At 43.7% G+C, this 27,103-nt stretch overlaps 1 protein-coding gene across 1 annotated transcript in view; it reads left to right on the plus strand.

Moving 5' to 3' along the window:
* Window positions 1–8,217: 8,217 nt before the first annotated feature.
* Window positions 8,218–27,103, plus strand: part of AGTR1 (angiotensin II receptor type 1) — a 215,337-nt gene continuing 196,451 nt past the window's right edge. The window contains exon 1 of the mRNA XM_069618316.1: window positions 8,218–8,800. Within this exon, the coding sequence (XP_069474417.1) occupies window positions 8,751–8,800 (50 nt within the window). The 5' untranslated portion in view covers window positions 8,218–8,750. The remainder of the gene's footprint in view (window positions 8,801–27,103) is intronic.

Consider the following 27,103-nt stretch of genomic DNA (forward strand, 5'->3'; position numbering starts at 1 on the left):
GTTACCAGAGGAAAGAATAGATAAGGGTTCAAAGATTGAGACTGTTTTTGTTTTAAAAACCGATTGATCAATTTGTGACCTGAATACAGGTCTGTGAGGATTCATTTCCCCGGGTACAGAGCTATGAGGGATTGTGTCCCTTGATGCAGATTTGTGAGAATTTGTTTCCCTATTAGTTTTCAGTCTGAAACCCTGCTGCCTAAGATGATCTTTAGCATCCCATAGAAGGTTTCTCACAATTTGAGAGGATATTGTTAGTTTTACTTTGTTGCATTTGTGATAATTCACAAATTGGATATAATCAATATCTTGCGATTGAATAGCTTTCAATGATGTAATGGATTTCCAAATGGTTACAATTGTAGACCTGTTTGAATATGGATTATACCGTTGCCTGTCCTTCATTAACAAAAACAGGCAATCTAAGGGAACTGAGCTGGTTGAGTTTGCAAGCCAAGACTGTGAAAGTCTCTGTTATTTTCCGAGGGAGCTTTAAAGGTGCCTGCATTAGCAAGTAAGCTTCCCGATATAGAACATAGTTGTTCGATTCTGGGTCTTCTGTCTCTTTCGTAGGGAAGTTTTGAAGATCATGCTTGATTTGGAACACACCAGATTGCTGAACTGGGTGGGTTCATATTTGTCACCGGAAAATAGTTTGTAGTTTGTAGTTGTGGTTAGGGTAAGCCACCTTTTTTGCTCAAGAGTAAGAAATTCGATCTCTCTCCCAGAGACTCTATTACCTCCGACTGGGTCTTGGTCTTTAGAATGAAAAGCTAAAGTGTCAAAGGCTTTTGAAAAAGGATTTAACGGGGCAAGTGGAGGAAACAGAGTATGTGGATAAGTTCATTAACTGCATCATCAGAGGGGATGTCCAGTGTTTTTCAATTCAGATGAATCAATGAGGGCTGGTGCCAAGGTACAGTCACAGGAGATTGATGGTCAGTATTTTTCGTTTTTCCTTTGCCTTTAGGAACTTGGCTAGAGGGCCGTCCCTGACAGCTGGAGTGAATTAAAGTATTACCTCTTCTTCGAGGAGTTGTGAGGGAGCATATACATTTTCTAGAGTGGCATGTTGCAAGTCTTGGTGGCACAGATTGATTCTTATATTTTTTTGTTTTTGTTTTTATTTGTATTATTATTGGTAGCATTTGCACTATTTGATTTGGCCTTCTTTTGCCGTTTTCTAATCTCAAACAAATCAAATACTGGCTCTTCTGATTGTTCACTGAGTATTATAGATTCAACAGCGGTAGGAAGGATTGGTTCATGAATAGAGGTCGAGTGAATTTCTTCGATCATAACATTATCATTGGTGCACTGCGATCCAACCTCGATTGTTACCTTGGGCTGAACATTGATTGGAAGTATGATATTTTGATGTGAATTAGGTTGAGTCATAATTTGATCACTAGCTGGTGGGTGAGATTGGCTATCCGATAAGGGTTGTAGCAACTCCACTTTCTGTAATAGTTTGGTTATAAGAAGTGTTTGATCATCGGTTTTCCGTTCTATGATTGCAAACAAATTATTTAAAGTCAGGAGGTTATTGTTCATTGCTGTCAAAGTGATTTCATATAATGAGTTAATCGTTGGAGGCAGCCCAAAGGAAGGTCTCGGGGCTGGTTTTGCAAACAACATTGGAGTGCCCACTGAAGAGTTTAAAGATGAGTTTGATGGCTCAGGGTATTGGATTGGAGAATGTGATAAATTAAGAGGGTGCAGATGGGGAACTTCTCCTATTTGTGTTTCTTGAACTAGTTGCAAGGTGTTATTTAGTATCGATGCTATTCGACAAGCAATTGAAGGCCTACAGATAATAGAAGGTTGGGCCATCAGTGAGGAACAATGATCTTGGAGCTGGCTTGAAACTTCAGAAGATAAGTGGGCAACTTGTGAGTAAAGCAGCAGAATCGTGGATGGATCTTTTGTATGGATTAATACTTCTGTAATTACAGAGCACTTAGTATCCCCCACTGCAGGCTGTCTGGGGATTTCAGGTATAGAGTTAGTAATCACAGATTCCTTTCAAGCGGCAACAATGGATAAAATCAGCGCCAAATCACTCCCCTGGTTTTGATTCATTAGGGTTAGTTCTGCTAAAAAGATCACTATCTAGAGTATGAGGAAGATCATTCAGACAGGCACCTTGATGGACTTGAGAAGGCAGAGAAGTCGATTGGTGATCCATAGAAGTAAAATGTCCTCTCATTTTAGGGTGATTTGAAATTGCTGCTGGCAGCACGCCATGTTGCCAATAATGCCTAATGAGATTTAGATCAATAGTGTTTCTTTGAATGGAGGGGGGGTTCTATAAGAAAGCACCGCCGCAAGTGTCCCACTCAGTGCTGGCTGACTGTGCTTACCTGTAGTGGCTGGCATGGTAGACTTTAACATGTACATAAATAGTTAAAAAAGTAACAGGCATGTAGAAATCATAGAGCAGTCAGCTAGGATGCCAATAACCAGATAAATAAATGTAAAAATACTAACATACACAGAACCACAGGGTATATGATATATACCTATACAAATGTAGGCTCAATGCTTTAGCTTCCTGCTGAACATCTTAACAGCAGAACAGCACTATATGTGCACTCCTTTGATGCGTGCACGCTGATGTGTGGGCTCGCCAAATGTATGGAAGCAGGCGGAAGGGGAAGGAGCCAACATTAGCAGGTTGTACTTTACAAGAAAAAACATTTGTAAATCAAATCGCAGAGGGTTTCTGAAGGAACAGTCACTGGAGCAGAAGTCAAGCGTTGTATGCCAGCTGAAAAGCACTCCATGTGCACTCCCTCAATATGCATGCGCTGAGGTGCGTGCTCGCCAAATTTATGGCGGCCAGTCGGAAGTGGGAGGAGCCACAGTTAGCAGGTTGTTTTTCCCAGGAGAAAACGTTTGTAAATCAAATAGCAGAGGGTTTCTGAAGAAACAGTCACTGGAACAGTAGTCAAGAGTTGTATGACAGCTTAACAGCACTTCACGTGCACACCCTCAATAACTTTACATCATGCAGATCTCGCTTTAGTTAATGTGCAAAAAGGGTAGGAGATCTGGTATTCCCCTGGGGTAATCTTGTCCAGATGAAAATGCGATCAAATACTGACAATTCTTATGTATAGGAACTGAGAAAAATGCTAAACAAAGATCGACTAATGAAAAATGGTTTGCATTGGGAAGAAGACATGAAAGAATAGTTGCAGGATTTTGGAACAATAGGGAACGAGGGGACCACTACTGCATTAACAGCTCTCACATCTTGGACAAAATGATAAGAGCACTATCCAGGCTTTCTCACAGGTAAAAGTGGGGTGTTGCATAGGAACTATAATTCCATGACTCAAGAATGATTTGATGACCCAAGAAATGCCTGATTCAGCTGCAGGCTTCAATGGCCACTGAGGTATATGAGGTAATCTCTTAAATGGGTCTACCTTAATCCTTTCAGGTTCAACTTTGTGAATAGACCCTACCTCATTATCATATAAGGAGAGAGGAATGGTGTCAATCAATGACTTCAAATCATCCATCCATCACTTTGCCCCTCTCGCCAATTCCCCTGTCATCTCTACTTGGAGTGTAGCAAGAACTGCTTAATTATTAGCTGAGTGTTCACCCAGAAAATCGATAGTACATCTGAGCTTACATAAAATATCCCTGCCTAACAAATGTAAGGGTGCAGCAGAGATGAAAAGGAATGTATGTTTATCATTAATGGGCCCCAAAGTGATGGTGAGGGGCTCGGTGACTGGGAGTATGATGGAAGTGTTCGATATGCTATCAGCTTTCACCATTCCTGGGACAAAGGTGCATCAGCGGAGACAACCATGCACAGGGCTGATCTGTTGGCTACTTTGCCCACTAAACACAGTTCTTTAGTTGCCTCCACCTGACACTGAACCTATGGGCCATCTTGTTCTGCTGGGATCAACAGGCTTTCCAAAATCCCTCCCTATTTTGGTAGTTGGAAAGGTTCCAGGCAAATCAGGGTGGTGTTCAGTGTTCCAGGGGTAAAATTAGTAATATTTAGATGGGAAAAAGAAGGTGGACCACCTTGGGCCTGGTATGAGAATGGAACTGCGTCCCTCGTGGGGGAGACTGGTCATCAACCTGTTCTGTGTTCCCTTAAAGGCATGATCATTGCAGCCTGTAGGGGAATTTGTTCTTTTAGTTTCCTGTATATTTACAACAGTTGCAAACTAATGGGTTTTGTGAGGGCCCCTGCCGTCCCTGTGGATTTGCATAGTCCCCTTGTATTTGTTTTTTCACTTGGCCTCCCTATCTATCCTGTCCGACAGGCCCCACTGTTTCTGGTGAGTGGGTTGTCTGGTGTCACCACAAACCTGCCTCCTTGTAGGATTTCCCCCTGGGAGGGCTGATCTGACCCCTATATTGAGGCCTGTACCACCTTTCAGCAAGTTCCTGTGGATTCTGCATTTTTCCCTGCACCTGTCCATGCAAACACTGCATCTGAAAAGTAATCAATTTCTTCCCAACGGTTTAATTCTTCTGTTCCTGATGCACGACACAATGATTTGGAACGCCACCAGCTCCGCTATGGTTTCAGGCTGGCATCCGATATTTATATGTTTTTGAGTTGACCTTTGGTAACAATCCAGTAACAAAGTAATTGGCTATAGCTTCCTGAGTGGTCTAATCTGAATGCTGACTAAATACCACTTATAACCTATCTAAATAGTCAGCCAAGGATTAGCCTTTATTCTTCTTACAATTTCCTATCTTGGTCCAATTGGTCTTCTCTGGGCAGATCTCATGGATTGAAATTATTATCATCTCCTTGGATTGGACCAACGGATCCCCTGATCCCAGATCCAGAGCCAGTCAAGAGGTTCATTCCACTAATCTCTGTCATACCTTAGCTGGCATTATTATCCTCATGATCTAACATCCACCCTGGAGGTCTTATACCATTGGAACCATCTGCAGCTCTTCCACAACAAGCTGTGGTTCTTCTCTGATATTCGGTAATATATTAGCCAGGTTTCGCAAATCACTCTGCATCCATGGTACATCTCCAATAATGAAGCTTGGCTGGTGCTCCCTTTTTTCCCCTTCATTACCCTCTGGCACATGCCCAAGAGGTGCCAAGAGGACCCAAGGGTCTCTACCATATACTGTGCATCCCCTCATTATTGATGGGGTATATGACAGGGAGGAGCACTGATCAACATTTGCCCCCCTGCTGCTCCCTCCACTTGGATCAAGCTGTACAGGCACGGTTGGTTGAATTAGCTGGTGTGCCTGTAATTCAGAACCTTCCTGTTCTTGCAGCCCCTGTTGGGTCTGTCCTTGCTCTGCTCTTATTGCTGCTCTCATACTAGTAGAGTATCCAACAATATCCTCAACTGATTTGCTGTCCTCACCTTCCTGCTCTTTCCCAACTTTATCCATTTTCTCATCCATTATCTGGGTGCACAAGTGCTTACTTTTGCCTGTAGCCCCTCTCGATTTCAAAAATTGTATCTGCCCTCACTCAAAACCTATCACTAACTTCCCTCAACTTTCTGACCTTACAATCATTATACTGTGCCATTGCCTCCTTTAGCCATGTCTCAAAGGCTCCCCACTGCTTTGGGGTTAGCTTTTGTTTTTGCTCCAGCAATGCCCATCTGTGAGCTCTGGGTTTGCCTAAGTTAAAGGTCCAATGGGTACATTTGTTATGAAAGGAAACCCTGTTGGCATCCTTTTGCCTGCTTCAACTGTTCTTTGCCAATTTCTTTTCCTTCCCTTTGTCGCTCTCCCAATTACCTGTTGCCTCACTTACCCATGTACCCCTACACCATTCACACTTTGACACCACCCCTTTGCGTTCCTGAGAAGGGAGCAGGCTGAATAACAAGAGGCACTGCAGAGTGATCATGACAGGGAAATTGGGCACTCATCTACAATTGTTCACCTGTCCCCATTTATTCAGCCTTCAGTATTTCAAATTCCCAGTGTTCACTTTTAGTGTTCCCAATGCTAGACCAGTGACACAAAAAGAGATTATATGGAGAGTTTTCTTAAGGTGCAAATGCATTCAGTCAACTATAAATAGAAATCAAAAACAATCTAACTAGTTAATTGTTCCCAGTATTTTGCCAGATCTTTTCTGAAATAATACATTATTGCTAAAATCACAGCAAAGAACAGGGACACCCAATGGCCAACATGATATATCCAACCCAGAACCTCCATTCCATTTTGGCATAGCCCCTAAAAGAGCCCCTGTTTGCCTGTTCATCCCTATGTCTATGAAAAGCCCTCAGGTCCCTTGTGGGCCTTGCATGCATGCTCAACGGCACTGGTATCCTCCTCGCGAAAGCCCCCCTTGGGAGTTTTTAACAATGACTCCATACCTTATTCTCGGTGCCCGTGGGGGTCTTCAGGACGTAGCCCAATGTCAGATGGTGTACTGCATTGCAAGACAGATTCGAGTCACGGCACAATCTATCAAAGTGGCGTTAAATCAACCTGATTAGATCTAAGAGAGTGAACAGGCAAAGATGTATTAAGATCGTTAACTTGCAAGAAAACAAACAGCACCCCATCTTAACCCGTCAGACTCAAATAACCTGCTCCTCCCTCCAGGTCAGCTTCCCTCATCCCCCTAAAGATCCTCGACCCCATAACTTTAAAGTGTCCTATGTAGGCCTTACATCACAATACTCCCAACTCCATAGAAGAAGGAACACCCTGATATTATAACAGAAGTCAATCATTTATCTTCATACTCCCCAGATGTCACGTGATGACACTATTCTAGTTCAACTGAGCAGACACATCGACTTCTGGTGCAGGCCCGCTCGGGTGTGGGGTGTAGATCCTCCACCCCTTGACAAATTTCCTGTCCGCAATGAAAAGCCCATTGTCTAAGGCTAAGCTGGCGAGAACCGGCATATGCCAATCATGGTGGTTAAATCTTCTTCACCCACCAACCTGAGGTGTCCCAGAAATGATAGGCTTGGCACCACTCATGGCACTGAGCCTATCATGGTGCATTGTTGGCAGAGTCATTCACAGGTGTTGCTGTATGCCAATAGGTCATGGGGAAACCCTCAACCAAAGTCTGTGACGATTTAAGGAAAAATAATATGAGCTCAGGCCAGTGATATATAGGCACGGCGAAGGAATCCAATGGGGAAAGTTGGTTTATAAACTAGTAATCCATCCCCTGCACACTGTCAGGTGACCATCCCGACATATGTGGGGGCAGCTTGCCGGGACTGAGGGTATCATATTAGGGCAAATGTATATTATTTGCCAGCCGATAACAGAAATTTCAAAGACAAGTATTGGAAGGACACATCGGAATCCAGTGCTAGCGACGCCTTGGGGTTGTGAACACTGGGGACCGAACTGGGGCACGAAGCAATGGATGCTGTTGGGAGTGTCCGCGAGGGTTCAGAGGACGTGAGATGGAGACATTGGGAGGTGCCGTAACCATGGTCCGGTGGGTATAAGAATCTTGAGAGCAAGCAGGAGCAAAGATAAGGAAGAGTGGAGATTAGGGATGCGATCAGCCGGCGCTGGGCACCGTCTTCATCACAGAGACCGTGATTGACACCAAGGCCCCTCTAAGGTACCCTTCCAAAATATCTTCCAGAGTGGTGGTGCTCTTCACAGCCACATCTAAAAATGATACATTTCCTTCCCCCTTACAGCCATAAAAAGTATCCGGTTTTCATGCTCCTAGGACTAAACACCCCAAGCAGGTGTTATGTCCCAGCTGGATATAACAGCAGGATCCGGTCAGCAAATGGCGGAAACGATGTATTAAGTTATGAAAGGTCAGGAGATCCAATTTTGGTCAATTAAGCACTTGTACTTCTTTCCTGTCTAAACGCGTTAAACCTTAGCATGGACGGCATGTAAAGGCGACGTGGCGACCAGTTTGATTTCATAATGCTTTAACTGTGCAGACTTAATGAGCCCCATTCTGAGGTGGCGACACGGGTCTTCTGGGCGACAATTTCCTGCCTGGCTGTGAGTTAATCTGATTACACAACGCATAAGATTAATCGGGTGTCTCTGGTGTTGGATTAGTTTTGACAGAAGGACGCTTCAGGAGGAGTGTAATATTCCGAATCGGTGTTTCCCCCTCCGTTTCTACAGTCGTGGGATGAGACATCCCTCCCACTGTTTCAGAATGGCAGGATGGGGACCCAGCTGGTAAACAAACCCCGCACTATAAAAGCTGGGCGAGTGAGATGCACGGCAGATAACGCGATAGGAGAGCTGGGGCTCCAGGGGTTGGGGACTCAGGCAGAGCGGAACGGGGGAGCGAGAGGCACGGAGGTACAGCCTCTCTTCGCGAGGCAGGCTTGCGCGGCACGTCTCACTTCAGTGAAAGTTTGCCTTGCTGGCCGGGAGACAAGATGCCGCTCTTCGAATGAAACACGACCCAGGTTGCATGTGATATACAACCGATTCGTGGACCGTTTGGCAGACTAGATGCTGAGGACTATTAGGGCAACTCGCCAGCAGAAGTATCACTCAGGCGCCCCCCAACAGAAGGCTGCAGCGTGAAGCACCGGCAGGCAGCCTCGCTCCACCGCCCAGGGACCGCTGGAAGACCGCGCTGCTCTTCCAGCTGCGGTCACCCGGCACGCCTTCTCTGCAGCCACATCTGTAAGCACTTATGCTCTTATTTGCCTTCACTGTCGAACGTTGCTGGCTCCCCAGCCCTGGCGAGCCCTTCTCGGCGAGCAGATCGTGCTCGAGTGGACACGGGGACTGTGATTGCGTGAATGATTAACAGTCATAGCCGCCCTCACAGCCATCTACCTTCTCCGCCTGGGTAAGTTGGACATTGTTACACCATTGCAGATTTAGTTTAATGAGCTTTCAAAGTTTCAGACCCTCCTAAAGTACTGGTCAGAGTTATCATTAGAAGCAAGCATCCCACGGCTTGTGCAGATTCGCCGTAATGAGGTATAGAAACCCAGCGACTGCATGTTGATAAATGGTACTTTTCGCAATCCGTGTGTCCCATTCTGCTACTTCACAAACATACTGTGCGATTGTCTCTCTTTGTGCATCGGCCATTTAGGGCATACATTTTTCGCTAAATGTTTGGTCCCATTTTTGTGTTTTGTTGATTTATACCACACGCTGCTACCATTCGCATGGTCTCCAGGTGCTTACCTGGCTCTGTAAGTGGGTTGGGTAGGTTAGTGAAGGAAGAGGGATAGGCTAGAGTTCTGCTCTTCTGTTGGTGCTTGCGGAACCAGGAGAAACCGGCGTCTGTGCGTGTCGGCTTTCTGAGTGTGCTTTGATTGTGTGCACTCACTTGTGTCCGGAGGGGTAAGGCTCAGTGTCTGGGTTGTTTGTCGTTTGCCATAGTTTGTTGTGGTAGATGTGTGGTTTGTGTGTATTTGTATAGTGTGACTGGCCCTTTGGGCATGTGTGGTATTTGGGAGGTTTTACGGGAGAGAAGCAATGAGCAGGGGGGTGGTTAGTACAGTAGCGAACTTCAGAGTGCACTTAGCTTTCAGCGCAGTGGCGCGATTCAAAGAGCAGCAGCACCCTATTGAATCTAGTAGCTATCCTCAAAGTGTACCTAGATTCAGTACAGTGGCTATGCTAAAGAATGCACATAGATGTTATGTTATGTTGATTTTTACTGTGGACCGCAACCACCCAAGGACAGTCTCCGGATGCTCACGTGGCTGTGCAAGATAAGAGGGGTGGGTGTGTTAGTGGAGATAGGATGAGAGGGTAGGTTCAGAACCCGGAGGAACTGGCATATGTGAGCGTTGTCTTGCGTGTGGGAGTTAGTTCTGGAGATCCCGCGTGTTGTAACCGAATGGGTAGGACTCAGTGCCTCGGATGTTTTCTAGTGTTTGCGTTGGGTGTGTGCGTTGTGTGAAGTTCGAGTGGGGTGTGTGGATGGGCGCACTGGTTAGATGTACCCATAAAGGATCCAGAGTCATGGATGACTGATTAGGTGTTTGAATATATTGTGTTGGTCTGTGTGGTGTCGATGGATTTATGGACTATGTGTGAGGCTGTTCCTTCTAATGTTTCCAGGGTCTCAGAGAGTTGATGGGTGCAAGCATTAGATTCGTTCCTGGTGTGCCTATGTGCAGTGTGGCAAGCCCCTAGTCGTGTATAATGGCTTTGGTTATGTTGGAGGAGAAGGAAAGGGAGAGGGTGTGTTAGTAAATTGGTTAGTTTGACAATGTCTCTGGCGTGAGTCTTTGGCTGCTGCTCAGTGGCATCTTCCAACATTCTTGGTTGTGGTCCGTTGGCCAATCTCGCCTCCTCCTCAATCCTGGAGGCTGCCTTCCCCTATGGGTTTGAGCGCTGGTTGGACCTAGTGTGTTCTTGGTTACTCGGACCGGGTTTCGTCGTAGCAGAGGGGTATGGACCTGATGTGTGTTGCCCTCAGTTACATTTCCTTCACTTTTATATTAAGTTATGGAAGAAAATGAAGGTTTTTAGTAACTATTGATGATAGTGATGCTGGCAACCAGGCAAGATTTATGCAGGATTTTTATTTTTTTTATTTCAAGGTTTACTCTCAACAGTATTATACTGAACCATACAGCCCTATGCTGCACCATACTGCACCAATGCAACAACGTATGTTGCAAACTCATTGGAAAGGTGATTGGGGAGATTGTGGATCGCTGTAAAACATTCGTGTTAATGCTACCAAAAATAGATGTACAATCTATCATACAATCAGAGCAAAAGTTGTGTCACGTTGAACATTCTTGGGCGGGCATTGAATTTCTTGTTAACATGAAAAACAAAGGGGGTTGTTTACTACAAGGGTTAGGGGAGTCTAATAACAGACAACCTGTAGCTCTGTTGTGTACATTGGCAACCTGTAGTCGAATTTGAACAAAACAATTGTGCGATTGTCCAGAAATCTCGAATTCCCACACTGCTGCCTCGATTTGCACCTCTGATCTGGGAGGAAAGCTTATGCGTTACGCACTCGCCTCTGACATGAGGCCAACTTTGACCCTTTATGGGTTGGAATCTCAGAGGGGCTGACTCAGCTCTTCATCCTTCTGGGGTCGGTACAGTCAGTACCATTGAATTGGGTTACCATAACAGATTATTATTACAGTTCCCAGAAGCCAGTGATGTCTGGCATGAAGCGCTATACAAAAACAGAAGTTATTAACACAATGGCATGTCCCAATGACAGGCTCCCATCACATCCTAGTTGTACAAAGCATGCTCTGGTGCTCTCTGCACAGCTCCTCGTGTTCGAGAAGCTGCCTCTACAAAGGGAATGCTCTCGATAGGATGCGAGCTATTTCCATTCACAAGGAAATGTCTAAAATAAGGCACATGTTGATCAATGAAAAGAGGGAGTTCGGTGGGAGATGCTCTGCTCATCTTGAAAACCCAATGGGTAACCGTGTATTATTGTCCCATAATACCATTGATGAGTTGGGTTGGTTGGACTGGGACTAGAAGCACAATAAGACATAACGTTTTGCAAGTATAACCTGAACCGCGAAATAGTGTTCTTGAATCACAATATGCATTTGACTCATTAAGTATTGTTTATATTACACAATAAAACAACGTGTATGCTTCATAGTGGTCCAAATTCTCTAGAGTAGTGGCTTGTCATTCACAACTAACCTTCACCATTTACTTATGATGAATAGTTTGATGCGCTGCGACATGACACATACATTGTCTCGGGAGGATAGCTTAGGGGCAACGTGCTCCCCTTGACAGCAAGACACACGAAGCAACACAGGTTCGATCCCCAGGTCTGCGCTTAGAGACCTCTGGGTATTAAGCACCTTATACACAACCTATCATATCATATTTCAAGTGGGAAGTTGTATGCTATTTGGTAGAAAGCAGTAAGTTAAACAAATGCAAACATGTCTTTTCTCAAACAGGAAAGTGTTTTGTTACCCATTTTTTTAGTAGAACACAGGAAATAAAATATACATTGTACTTGTTTTAGGGTTTAACTGAAGTCATGTCTCCATTTTCATACTGCAGATTTTGAATGCATTCTGTTGTGCTGGAGTGCAGGGTTTTGCCAGCTGACCTCTGCACTGGGTCTCCAGCATTGCAACACATTCATAATTAGACTCGGTGGTTTGTTTACATTTTTGGGGGGGAGTTGGGGTGCTGAATAAACACAATAATTGTTTACATTGGACAGATCTCCAGATCGCAATATTTAGCAATTTAGTATGAGAGCTAATCCCATCGCGCACTGGACCCGATTCCTAAACCTGTTTCACAATGGTGCAATCCCATTGAAGAACGCTTTGTTAACCAGGCCCACTGTTTTTTGATTATTTCAAGTGGTTGTAATGACAAAAGATCAACGGTCTAATTGACTAGGTTGTTCTTCTTGGCTTTCCATTGGTTAAAAACCATACTTCATGGAAATGATATAGCTCCTGTGAATTATGAAAATGCATTTCCAGCTCTCTTGTGAATTTTGAGTTCAACAAAAATAAATATCATACTCTTACACCATAAGGCTTGATGATTTTAGATACGTTTGGACAACCTAAATAAATCGTAATGGAGTTAATAGTACGTTATTGTTCTCCTGCTCAAGGTCTTATGCGTGATACATATAAAAGGGGATGGAGGGTGTTAATTATTAAAACAGACAGAGACAGCGAATGGAAAAATGAACGCATCTGTAGAAAGTCTCCCGTGCGATCTTCTTCTTACAAGAAGCGGGCGGGACACAAGGATGCCATCCTAGCCAGAAACTCAATACTAGACCAATACAGCCAACCTGACTGAAACCTATACATGAGACAGAGGTGGACTGCAGAGAAAACATCAATGCACGATACCATCAAAATGGCTCTGTTTGCTGAGTCACACCTCAAGCTGGATTGCATCTAGATATATAATGGAATCACAGGATGTAACACCAAATCTGCCATTAATCGTCCGAAGGTCAATACATTGTGTTCTGTTAACTTGGCTAATACTAACTCATAGTATTGCAGCGTTTAGAAGCATGAGGAATCTGCCATGAAGCGCTTTGCAGAAACCAACATTGCTGTTATCTCAGCAGCAAGCATTTAACTCTCTGAGCTATCTATCCGCATGAGTTGACACATTTGGTGCTCCATGTTTGAGAATACCCAAGTGAGCAGTTGACGAACGAAGCAGCAGCGGCAGACTCCTCAGAGGAGGAAAGCAGAGGAAGGATAATGAAATGCTACCAAGTGTGAAAACATCTCAGGAGCGGCCAATAGTCTAGCAAAGCTTAGGCCACAGGCTATCGAGACATGACATCACTGAGAGGCAGCACGCTAGCTTAAATACCTGCGGGTGAGTAATAGCAAGAAAGATCCCAAAACAAACAGGCAACAAGCGGGTAAGACAACGCAAAATGGCACCTACATCAAATGCTTTAGCACTAGCATGCCATAGAGGAACATCTTATCAGGCCCGCCTGCCAAGTATTGCTGCAACGCCACACAAAGCCATAGCAAGCTAAGGAACCCTTACCCAACATCTCCCCCGTAACCTTGTGCAGTGAAAGAGACCCTAACATGTCAGAATCAACACAGCATTCACCAGAAATAACCCAACTCTCTGACAATTTCATACCCAAACCACCCCCACTCACCACATGCCCATCATCTCCACTGTCACAATAGCTAGATGAAAGCATCACCAAAAAGCACCATCTGCATCTCTCGAATAAGCGTCCAAGCCTCTCCCACTTGCCAAAGTGCCCTGACACTCAACCGTTAGAGCTCTCCCATCTGCATATTTGATGCCTCTGGTACACACACACACATATCCGCCTTGAAAACACACCCACACAGATGCCAGTTGCTCCTGGCTCTACAAGTATGAACAGTTAAAGACAGATCCTTGGGGGTCATTACAATTTCCCCGTCCCGGTAAAACTGCCAGTAAAAGTGCCGGTAAAGCCAGTACCGGGACTTTTACTGCACCAGGGACACACAGGTTTGGAGGTAAATCGGGCCCCCACTGGCAAAATAATGCCAGAATTACTGACATCGGTAATACCAGTGTCGGTAATTCTGGCAATCCGCTCCATGGAGTCCTACTGGACTCCGTGGAATGGGTATTTCCCGCCATTGCTGGATATCAGGTGCCAGTAACGGTAGGACAGTTTCCCGGTATCAAGCGGGATACCAGGAAACTTGTAATGAGGACCCTTGTCTTTTACCTCTCCTTCCCTAACCAACCTTGCCACCGTCGTTCCCTTTCAGATCCACGAAATTGCACGGATACTATTCAAAAGGAAGAAGTGTGTAGTACGAATCCAAGTAACATGACACTTATGGCATCAATACCAACTACCCCGATTATATGGATAGGGAAATCCACCAAGGAGCTTTCTTACCTAATAGAGGAACAAGGACGAAGGGTGAGTTTCTTTGTCAGGTCATAGAGCCCCTAAGTAACTTGTGCAAACCTTTTTACTTGCAGTTGGGGTATGTTATTCCTTCTTATGCATGGCATCACTGTCAACTCCTTCATTACTTGATTTCTTGCTCACTCTAATGCAGTAGATCTTCCAGGTGTTGATTCAGGTTTACAGGTTTGAAGACTCCCGTAAACCAAGCCTCTTGAATCTCACAGCGGGACACTCTCTAAGGGTTTCCAGGAGGACTTGGTTTAGGGAGATATTGCAAACAGTCCTGAGACATTTCTCGGGCATTGGTGTAAGTGAAGTGCCGAAGACTGAAGTCGAATTCCAACTTGCTAAAATTGAGACGATAACTCGCTATCAAGACCGGATATTATCCTTTGTCTAATTGGCTCTACAGCCCAGGTATGTACAATACTCGCCTCAAGGACAGTTTGGGGAGACACCACGGGGTTATCTTACTAAGATGCACTCTCCTGGGCTGGTGCATTTTATCCTTTATTTAAGGTTTGATGTTTTGCCAGTATTGGGCTATACCAGGGCCTGGCTAGGAATGCCTAGAGGGATGAGACTGCAGAATGTGCGGGAAAGTGATACAGACCGCACAATACATCCTAACGCAATGTCCTAGGCTTCGCCGTTTGTATGATAAAGGATATGTCAAGTTCAGAAATGTTCAACATGACCAATTTTGGAGTTTGTTATGTGGGGCTGAATCGCTTTTGTAACCTCAGGGGTGCTCCATATCTGGAATATTGTGAAAACTAGATTGCTGGTACGAGCGGGTCAAATGCCATTCTTGTGAGATTACATTTGTGTATTATATTCCTGAATTGTCCTGAAATGTGCGAAATTTAGATGAATTATCTTGTATTGCCTTTAATGTATGTTTTATATGTAGTGTCAAAGGTTAACTAACCAAATGCACTTAATAAAAACAATAACATAAAACATGATGCAGGTTTTCAGTGTAGAATCTTGTTGGGTGAAAACAAACACTCATATGCAGCTCCTAAGGTGTTGCAAAACCATATTCTAAGCGGTTTTGCAGTTGGAAATGAGCGACATGTGCAGCTAGATTCTTGTTCTCCTCTGTTAAAGTCTAGCAGTGCATACAACAAACATACTCCCATAAGTAGTTCGGTATCAATTAAAGCCTATAAACCATCCGAGAAATGTATCTTAGATGAAATTGATCTGAAAAGGTAGTGGCGGCTTTATTTAAGTGCTCCAGTGGCAGCTGGAATTCTGCTGCCTGCCGGTCCCCACAGCAGGCATTGTGACACCACAACTCAACTCTAATATGTGATAACAGTCACAGTAGCAATTTCATTTTCTCGTCATAAGTGAGCACTGATGTCCCTAGTGGAATATGTGGGATAATACATTATGAGCATATTGCAAGTCGCTGATGAGTTTTGTGACCAAATAGAGGAACAAGACCAAACAAAGCCTGAGTTCCATCTTCAGGTCACGGAACTGTAAGGTGACTTGCTATATCCATTTCATGCATGGTAGGGGGTGTTTTTATTCCCTATAATACATGGCCACACACTGCCATTCCCTTTAATTCCTTGTCGCTTGCTTAATATCATGTGAGAGGGAATGCTGATCCATATACTCAATATAGAATCCGTTCGGATTTTTTAAAAAGCAAACACGCTGCTCCAAATGTGCTTCAGAAAATGAGTTCAAGCAGTTTAATAAGATGCATTGAAAAATAATTTCAGGTTGTGCTGTAAAGCAACTAATAACATGCAGATTCGTGCTCACGTGAGTTAAACTCCAGCAGTGCACAAATGAAACCTTCTACCATAAACAGTTCCCTACCAAGTACTGGCTGCAGTGTGTTACAGAAAACTGCTCCGCACGCAAGGAATTTGGAAAGCTTTTTGCGGCATTAACCAAGTGCTGCAGTGACAGCTGGAATGAGCTCTGCTGGCTCAAGCAGGTGGCAGCGTGGCATCACAACCAAGGCTCAAGTCGGTGGATGGAGTCCACCCACATTTTTCAGAGGGTGGACTCAGCCCCCCCCCAACTAAAATGAGAAACATTGAAAGTTTTCCTTGAATTTATGAACTTAAGCCACCCTCAGGGATAGAACCACAGTCACGAGGTTTGCAGACTGGACACTTCACCCCTGCACTATACAACCTGAGGTAAACTAATAAACAACTGCAGGTGAAATGTGCCATATCGGTAGTGCATGTTCCAGGGAAAACATTTGTATTGGGACTTGGACTTAAAAACATGCTCACATTTTAACGTTTTCAAAAACACTGTTAGAAAGGCAAATGCCATTCGTGCTGTGCAATTTGGGTGGTTATGAAAAGCCAATTTGATGGAATGTGCATATTTCAGCTTGATATGGTCATTTCTGGTGATGTCGCATCCCATTGCGTTTGTTGATGAGCCCCCCACTTTAATTTTTAGAACTTGACTCCTGAACTTGACTCCTGATCTCAACTCAAGCGTAATAACTGATTGCAGAGCGGTTGTGATGTCATTTCCTTATTACAGGCCAGTTGTGATGTCACAATTAGACTGTAATAAGAGCATTATTATTATTATTATTATTATTTTATTGAAACTTCAGTACAACAGACTTTAGTTGCAATCAACCAAGAGAGTTGAACTTTTGTTATAAAAGGCCTGTAGAAAAAAAGAAAAAAGAAAGAAAAGGAAAAGAAAAGAGAAACCTCCTATCCTTCCAAGTAAAAATAGTCCAAAAGACATAGGGGCTAATTAAACCTTGTCTTGTCATGTAACCGCCCAACAGATATGTGGAAATAAGAAAAAAACAGAGTAAAACAAAAGAAGAAAGAAGAAACAAAAGTCCAGCAATTCAGCAGAGTTACATCGGATTAAAATTGTCTTTCAACTTTATCGAATCCATGTAATCGACAACATTGTGACCAGAGGATGCATACGCCCACAAGTTTTGCATGTCGTTGTCTACAGGTGCAAAGCCTCCGAGGTGACAGGACCGCAATACGGTGGTAGCTGTACAAGCTGTTAATAGATGTTCTATTGTTTCGGGATCTATGTTACAATAGCGGCAAAGATTGTCTTTAATTCCATGGTCATGGCGAAGCCAAAGCGTTTCCTTTGTTGTTCAGCGCATTTAGCCGTAACCTCATAAATTGGTCACGATGATGACGCGACAGACATTTTGTCAAGTAGCCACAATGGACATTTAATTTGTGGGCGCCTATGCCCGATTTCAAAGTCGTAGGCATTTTTTGACGTTGTTCTTGGTTCGTGATCCAGCACCAGGCCTCAAGTTTCTTTTTCACAACTTGCGGATAGTTAATCAAGTCAGATGACGTTTGATCGGCATTTGACAAGATGTCGTCCAGGAGCTTCTGTCAGGCAACCAGTAAACTCAATCTTCCTCCTCCTTGGTTGCTTGTGAAAATTTGGTATGCCAAACTTGGGGAGTTAAGGCTCATCTTGCGCATAGCCATCAAAGATTTCCATATGACCCCTGAATGCAGGGAATTCAAAGACAGTTCATACCGCAGTGCTATCATAGAAATATACAAGGGTAAATTTAATACTCGTCGCCAGAATTGGCCCTCTAGCTTTTGCCAAAATAGGACATTGATGTTCCAGTATGCTTCGGCACCAAAGGTAATAGCCGGGACTACTTTTTGTAGGTAGAATGTGAGGACCGGTGCTAGTGTGAATTTCCCAAAGTTCTTGTTTATCATAGCACCTTGTATGCTGAATTGCGTCATTCAGTTGACAAGATCTTGCTTCCAGTGATGTTCGTTTAGCGAGATGTTAAACATGACTCCAAGATATCTGATGGAAGTAACAGAGCTTAATGTGTTGGTGTCAATTGTCCACCTGAAAGATTTCAGTTTTTTTGTACCAGAATCTCCAATGGTCATTATCTTTGTCTTTTCAGTGTTTATTTCCAGGTCGTTCAACTTTAGGTATTCATAAAGTTTGGTTAATAGATGTTGTAAACGATCCATTAACACAAGGTCGTCCGCATAAGTTATGCAACTGATCGGGGTGTTATTTAATTTTGGTGGAAAGCATCGCACTTCCTCCAGATGTTTCGGCGAATCAGAAATGAATAACTTAAACAATTCGGCGACAAGGGTACAGCCCTGTTTGACCCCTTTTTTAGTGGGGATTTTTTTTGATAGCTTGCACAGGTTATTCAGGCGAATCCGAATCGGTGTGTCTGAGTGTAAAGCTATCACTGGTTCGAGTAAGTTTAAGGGACAATTCCATTTCAGTAGTTTTTGCCACAGCTTGCCTCGATTGACTCGATCAAATGTCTGCCGTGTGAGAAGTCTTTAGCTTACATATTGCGTTGTCGGTATCTTGCAAGGCTATGATTACATCCCAAGTCAGTTGAACATTTGCTGTCGAGGTCTTTAAATCACTTAGGGGTTTACTATAGATTTGTGTGAAATGTGTTTCCCAATTGGCCGCTGTAATTTGGTTAGAAAGAGAAGCAAGACATCTAGAGTGACCTGCGTTCAATAGGGCCCAGATTTCCCGAGAGTTTTTTGATATTAGGAGTTTTATCATGGCTTCAGCTTTGTCTTGTTCGATTATGATTTTATGGCATTTTAGCCAAATTCTGTATTGTTGACTGACGTCCATGTCTGATTTCAGAGTTTACGTCGCCACAGGCTTTAAAGTGCCTTTTTTTTCTCAGCATTCTTATGTCTTGTCGCATCGCTCTCTTTTCAGATGAAATAATTTTACTTGATAGATGCTTATGTGTGACACCCATGGAAGAGCATTATTTCCAGGCTTTTATACTGATATTGCAGACTGCCAGGTGGTGTAGGGATATGTTGTACAGTTGTGTTATATGGATTTTTCTGACAGACATATATTTTAGGGCAATACATGGTAGGGAAAGAGATGGCATTTGAAAATGAGAAAATCTGTGACTTTATGCCAAGAATCGGTTATTTTGATACGCTGCTAACCTCTGAAAGTGCACTGCAGGCTGGGTGCATTTAAGAGTAACATTGCAATAGTATGTGATTGGGCCAAAGAGTATAGTGCGTGTTTTCACATTCTGGCATAGACTTTCGTGTTTGAACTGTGCCACGCTTTCATTGTTAAGACACGCAGGAATACATGACTAAAACCTATCGTGTCATCATTTGGCTGCCGTCCATTTTGCTTCTAATATTGCCCAGTGGAGGACTTTGTGGACCAGAGTGATTTATTTGTTATGCACATGTTTCTAATATGAGGCTGCGTAAGGATCAAACTCTCATGCGAGCCCACTTTCTGATTCCTCTGCCTGCTTCCATTTCCAGTTCTCATTTGTCTCCCATGATAGCTCTCTCGCAATAAGACGTCCTCCTTCGCTGTAATGCTGACTCTCGGGACCTCGGCAAACCCCAAGTGAACGTCAAAAATATTTATCCCATCAAAATGGGATCTCCAGAGCCAGCTATCTGTTGAGAAAACAGGCAGGAGTTCAGCAATGTCAAGTCATGCGAAGGCCGGCGACCGGCTGTTCCTTTTCCCTTCACGATTGGCGCACTTTTACATATGCCGGACTCTCTGCGCTCCCAGAAGCTTTCCCAGAAGAGTTTTGCCTACTCGGGAAACCTGATGGCATTCAAAGGTAAAGCAAGACGTGCCTTTGGAAAAGCTTACTTTATGGGGTTTGCCTCAGCTCAATGCGAGTGGAACGTATTGCAAGTCTTTTTAATTGAACCTTATGTAGGGTGACCAGATACATTTAAAAAAAAAAAAACAGAAAAAAACGGGACAGGCCATAGACATAGAAGTGGGACTAAAGTGAACACAAATACAACTGTAGTCCTACCTCTGTGTCGCTGGCCTGTTGCTGTGGGTGGAGGGGCGTGCTCACAGGCATTCTCTCATTCCAGGAGAGCGACCGGGGAGGGTAAGGGGGAGGAAATGGGGGCGTAAAAAGCATTCATGCACCCATTCACGTGAAGGAAGAGTCGGGCCGGGCGTTATTTCAGGAATTCGCAATCAGGTCCTGGGAAAAACCGGGACCATAGACACCCACCCTTCCAATCCCGGCACAGAGTTTATAAAATTAAAAAACTCTTGGGACCCCGGTACAGGGGATGATTTCCTGGGACGTCTGGTCACCCTAACCTTATGGAGTAAGCTGTCTGCAAGAGAATGGTTAGAACTCCTTTCCAACAAACATTGACAAAGAAGTGCTTGGGCCTTTTTATAGGCATTGCATGGTGTTTGCTAGGTACCTACCTTTTGCCTACTAATTGAGTTAGATGCACAAGTTGGGCAGAAATTGTGAACCTAAAGGGTGAGTTAGGGGTTTAAAAGATGCCTTCAGAGCTGCTGTGTACCTCCACTACTGATGTGGAGTGAGCACAGCCTGCTATCCTCATTCCACGGCGTATGTAATCCTTTTTGAATGGACTATTCTGTATGTGAACAGATTGACACATAATCAGGGCTAAAGTCGAGGGTACACGCGGGTGGACGGAGTCCCCCCACTTTTTTCTGAGGGTGGACTCAGCCCCCCCTACCTAAAATGAGAAACATTGAACTCTCCCTTGAATGTATGAATTAAAGCCGACCTCAGGGATCGAACTGCAGTCATCAGGTTTGCCAGCTGGATCAACCTGATGGAAAATAAATGAACAACTAAAGGTAAAATGTCCCATTTCGGTACTGCATGTTCCAGGGAAAACCTGTGTATTGGTTCTTGGAATTTAAAACATGCACACCTTTTAACGTTTTCAAAAATACTATTGGAAGAAAATATCCTCTCTTGGTTTTTTGGTGTGTGGGTTGTTTTTATGAAAGGCAATTAACATTCATCCTATGCAATTTGGGTGGTTATGCAAAGTCAATTTAAAGAAATGTGCATATTTCACCTTGATATGCTAAATCTTGGCAATGTCACATCCCATTGCGTTTGTTGATGAGACCCCCACTTTTATTTTTTGGACTTGACCCCTGCGTGACATAATGCAATGCATGGAATGGAGAACTGAGTCCAGTCAATCCCCCCATCCCTCTAAAATGTGCGTGACAACAGTTTTACGTTGGTGGGTGCACCGCTGACAAGCCAAAACTAAAAATGTTACTCAAAGCCCAATTATTTGCTTTCTCAGTCCAAGAAAAAGTCTGTACATTGCAGCTAGTGATGACTTTTATTGAACCAACAAAGATGGCGTTGTAGGCAACAGGGGTCTCTTTAGTCAATCAGAATTTCCAAAGAAGGGACCCATGTTGTTTTTGAACTTTTTCTTTTCAATTTGTCAGTCAAGTAAGGTGCATCCTTGTGTACAATGCGTGAACTGTGTCACTAAATCAGGCAGCCTCGCGGATCTCTGACGTGAATCCATCAATGTGTAGAATACCTCTTGGATCCTGGCACCTCCTAATTACCTGATTATCCATCGAGTGGAATGTAACTGCGGCTGTGTGCCTTCTACTGTCCTCATTTGCAACTTGCAGGTCCTGAACAAAAAGCAGAGCACGAATGCTCTTGAAATGGGCCTGACTTTTTTAATTTTTTTTTTATCAAAGTTGCAAGAAAATACGCACATTTCCCAGCTCATCGACGTTTATTAAACCTCAACACCTTCTCTCTTAATTTCAGGAGGGTTGATATTTATGAGTGAGCCCCAAATGGCAATGCTGGAGAGGTGGCAATGTCCTGAGAGCCCAACGGAACAGTTAAAAGATGTCTATGAAAGTGAAAAACAGGAGATGCCACCCTTAAAATGTGCATTTATTCTCTGCCTTTAATTCTCCCTGGTTTGAGGACATTTTGATATAGAAGAGAGTTACGGAAAGTCTGTGAGAATGTGGGAAGAAGGTTGTATACGCTTGCAAATGTGTCAATGTTTGCATTTTAAAAGCGATTTATGTTACATTTCACTATTAAGTTCTATCTTCATACAATATATAAAACAATTGTCATACTGCCCCTCTTCATAAAGAAAATGTGAGCTGTGTCAGAGGATTAAAGAACGTTTGAAACCTTCAGAACACATTATTACTATTATTATTATTATTATTATTATTATTTTTATTATTATTATTATTATTATATATTATGTACTATATTGTGTAACAGGAAATGGTCATCTGAGGAAACTGCATGCCATGTTCATGTCATAGCAATTCAGCGTTTGGGTGCATGATAATATTCATAATATCATACAAAAGGAATGTTAGCAACAGGTATTTGTGTGCTCTATGTGAACTCTTCCTTTGAATATGTTTTCTTTCTTTAATTAAAATGTTTTGCGGTTTGTCACAAACCTTCAACACATACAAACTATTCATCAAATATTACATAGAAAAACAGAACTATTAAGAAGATATTTCCATTTAGTTAAAATCTATCTTTGTTAAGAACGCCACTCAAATATGAAAACCTGCAGTAAGTAGGAGCATGCTTCCCCTGTAACAACTGATGCCCAAAATTCATTCGATCCAATGATCCCAATTGCATGAACATAGAAACTATAACCAACAATATAACTAGGCAAAAGCTTTGGGCGCAGTGAGGCAGCAGAGTGTTGCAGACATCGCAGACCCGGAGATCCTGAGACTGAGGACAGTCTTTCTACGCTCTCTAATCTGGTGTTTGGCTGTTTTCTGCTACCACTCTATTTAACCACCGGGTGGCCACGGAGTGAGGCAGCAGAGTGTTGCAGACATCGCAGACCCGGAGATCCTGAGGACAGTCTTTCTACGCTCTCTAATCTTGTGTTTGGCTGTTTTCTGCTACCACTCCATTTAACCACCGGGCTGCCGCGGAGCGGAGTGAGGCAGCAGAGTGTTGCAGACATCGCAGACCTTTCAGTACCACGCGGTATGCGGTCGGAAGAGGGAGATATCACTAATGAAAGATATGGCCGTCACCACGGAGAGGCAGCAAGAGGCCACCAGAGGTAAGCAAGTGGATGAGTACCTACTGGCACCCCCCTGCCTGCTCCTCCGTTGGTTCTTTGGGTGGTCAGGGATCAAAGACTAGGGAGGGATCTCCCACTTAACGAGTTCTAAGACCTTTAAAAGACTCTAAAAATGTGACTCACCCAAAGATACAGGCAAAATTAAAATGGCCGAATGCTAAAAGATTGGCGAGCCCCCAAGTTTCGACATCAGCTACAATGGGCTTGCTGGACCGGGTGGTGCAAACTTCTAACGTGAGGGAAAGTATAATGGAGCCACTAGCAGTAAAACCAGCACAGCCCTCGGAGCACAGGAAACGCTCAATTAAGACGAGGGCGCAGGTACTGGGATGTTCTGACCCAGAAGTGGACATGTGTGACTCCATGAAAAATAAAGCTGCTCCACGAGAAGTTTTAAAAAAAGTACAACTCTTACCTGAGATGGGGGAACTGCTGTGCACGGAGGCCCCATCGCGGCATGGTGTGGAGACGCCAATCACGGAGGGGACGCGGGCGGGGGGCTGCGGTCACCTGTGGAGCGTCCCGAGCCTGGGGAACTGGGTGGAGCGATGGATGCCGCCGAGCCGCCCGGGGAGGGGGGCCCCGGCGGCGTGGGTGTGCCGTGTGAGGAGTTCCCCAGCGGATCGTCTGGGCCGGGGAGGGGTGGGGCCTCTCTCCCCATGCCGGCAGCCGAGCTGGGTGTGGGCGCGGTCATGACAGTCGTGGAGATACACACGGCTGCTGAGCAGGAGGTCAGTCTTGGCCCTGTTGAACATAATGGCTCCAATGAGGCCAACATTGAGGATGCCGCGGGTTCTTGTGCAGAGTGATGATGGCACAGAGAATTCTCAATGGCAAGAAGGCAACAGGGACCTGGAGGATTTAGCAAATAATATTTTCGATGCAAATGCAAGTCTGGACAAAAAACAGACAAAGGACAAGGAGAAATGGAAAACAGCATTAAGCATCGACCAGAAGGCAAAGAGAAAGAGAACGTTCTTGGTCAAAGTGCCTAAAAGTCTACGTACAAAAATAAAAACTCCATTAGTGAAACCTAAAATGAAGAAAGCAGATATTAACAGTGTCTGGGCCAAATCAAACACAGTGAAAAACGTATTTCACCCCAAACATACCTTAAAGGAAATATCAGATGCATATTTGTTGGACAGTTTGCTGCAAAATGAGAGTGCCCTTAATCCAAACATGATACAGAGTTGGGCGCTTACAAGCCCATTTACACTCCAGGAATCCAAATAGGCACCAGTTCTACACCTATAAAATGGCACTACAGGCAACTCAACAAACATTCAAACATTCAAATAAGCCATCGGGTGATCAACAGTTGCCGATCAGGCAGGAAGTAACTGAAGAAACAATGGCAGCTCGCTGTTCTGATATATAGAAGGAACAGCAAACATCAGCATCAACTCAGAAGGCCACCAATGATCTTGAGGGAAATTACATTGGCCAGAAAAGTAAAGACCAGACTAAAAAATCTGGCGGAACATCATTGATAACACAGTTAACATCTGTGGGAACACAACGGGAGTCACAAATCAGTGGATTCCATCGGTCAATGAAACACCATCGTCCCTGGAGACGGTGGAGGGCAAAACAAAAAACGGGGTGGAGAGTAAAGAATGTACCCTGAATCATTGGCAAAAAAACTGCAAGAGGCAACAAATAAAAACCCAATTAAGTTTTAATACATCTGGCCGTCTAAGACCATTAAGTGAACCTACTCCACCAGCTACAACGGAAACCCATCTAAAAAAGAAACCAGATCTAATGACAATTATGTCCACAGTGACTATCACTTTGGCGCCATTTAATAAACTGTACAAGGGTTTGAACGACACAATGAGAGATCAAACCTCTTTGATTGCCTTGATGCACACAAAAATGACATATTTGGAGGGCTATATATTAGCCAAAGAAGCAAACCAAAATAAGCCGGCTGGAAGCTCATCAGAGGGAAGCCCTGTTGCTATACATCAGGACAACGAGAGAAACAATCAAAAGAAGAATGTACTCACCCAGACAAATCAGGTCCCAGAAACAAGGAATATGGGTTCACAAACCCAGACGTATCAACCTATAGTAGCATCGCAAAAGGTAAAGTCCAGTGCCCTGAATTTACCCAAGGTCAACGAGAAACAAGGGAAAAGTAATAATCTCTTTACATTTGGGATTTTTAATCATCAAAAAAAGTCAATATCTCCTGTTTTTAAAAGGTCTGGCTTGACTAAGGATCCAAAGTCTGTATTACCTTCAAACTTGAAAGAGAATCAAATATCAGACAAAGCAAGAGTAAATCCGTGTATTCAACTCTTGTCGGACTGCATAGAATCTGACAGCGACATAGATGAATGGAGCATATCTACTGTGGACGAACTAGAAGCTTCAAGCAGTTCAAACCAACGATTTAAAAGAAAGTCAGTAGTTTTGGATCTAACAACCACAGTGCTGGAGCCTAAGAAGAAAAAACAAACTTTGGAAGGTAAATTAACCCAGGATAAAAAGAAAATTGACCAGGAATTTGACAATAATAAAGGAAGGTCAAAGATCCATACTGACTTGAATTTAGGAAATTCAGAATATAAAGCAACAGATGTAGAAGGAGTTGACAGAAAAAAAGGAAATCATTGGGAACATTTAGATATGAGATACGGGCAAAGCAAGAACAGAAAGGAGACCCCAAGAGTGTCAACAGTAAAAAAGTGCAGATTTTTGTCAATAAAGAAACAAGATATTAGTCCTCAAATAAAGGAAATAACAAAAGTTTATCTACCGAGGATCAAAAGTGCATATACCTTCAGACTGAAACGCATCAGGAGGGAGAATGACAGTCTGACCCTTAATAGGAACACAATCAGAAAAATATTCAAGCAGGTCCCAAGTCTTCGACAGCTGCAGAGCAGTGATCTGTGGATAGTGGAACCATGTGAATCAGGAAGGACTGATGTTTCATATCTACACATTAAGTCTCCGGTAATTACCGAGATATTATGGAAAGAAAAAAACAGTTTGGAAACATTAGGTTATGAACTTGCCGTACTACAGCCAGAAAATGAGAGTGCACGTAGTGACCATAAGAAAGTTCTAAGAAGTCTGTGTAGTTCGGAATAAAATGGTCGAAATAGATCTGGGAATTTGGATGGTGATGCCAGAAAACGTAAGCAACAACAGAATATATTTAATCAAAGGGAACCCATGGACCAAGGAGGAACAAAACTGGACGCTCAGAGGGATCACGTTTTGTGGCCCAATCGTAGCCAGGAAAATTTAAATGGGTCCAGAAGACCTATGGCTAATGATAACAACAGATTAAGATCAGATGACGAAACAAACCATCCTTGGAAGCCAAAGGGCCCCTCCTTCCAGCGCAACAGCAAACAGGAACTGTGTACGACCATAAATAATCAGGAAAGACAAATCAAGAAACAAGGAAGGGTATAACCACAAAACCCCCAGATCAATGGACATGGACTCCGACGGCGCAGTATACAAAATCCCGGAATTAGCAATCAAACCAGTATGCCCCGGAAATGCTTCGGGACACTATAACCAAAGGCCTCTCTAACCAGATCTCATTTAAGAACTACATTGATATGGCATCCTGGAATACTAGAGGCTTTGGGCATCTAACAGTAAAATCTGATGTCAACCCGGGCCACTGGGATATCCTCTGTTTCAAGGAGACTTGGCAAATTAATAAGCCTGAAATGGACGGATATGTGACTTTTAATATACCAGCTAAAAAGGGTCCGTTGGGCCGTCCAAACGCAGGTTTATTGACAGCAATTTGATCAGGATGCGGTTTGGAAGT

The sequence above is a fragment of the Ambystoma mexicanum genome, chromosome 10 (genome assembly GCF_040938575.1).
Source record: "Ambystoma mexicanum isolate Mex_15411 chromosome 10, UKY_AmexF1_1, whole genome shotgun sequence".
Lineage (NCBI taxonomy): Eukaryota > Metazoa > Chordata > Amphibia > Caudata > Ambystomatidae > Ambystoma > Ambystoma mexicanum.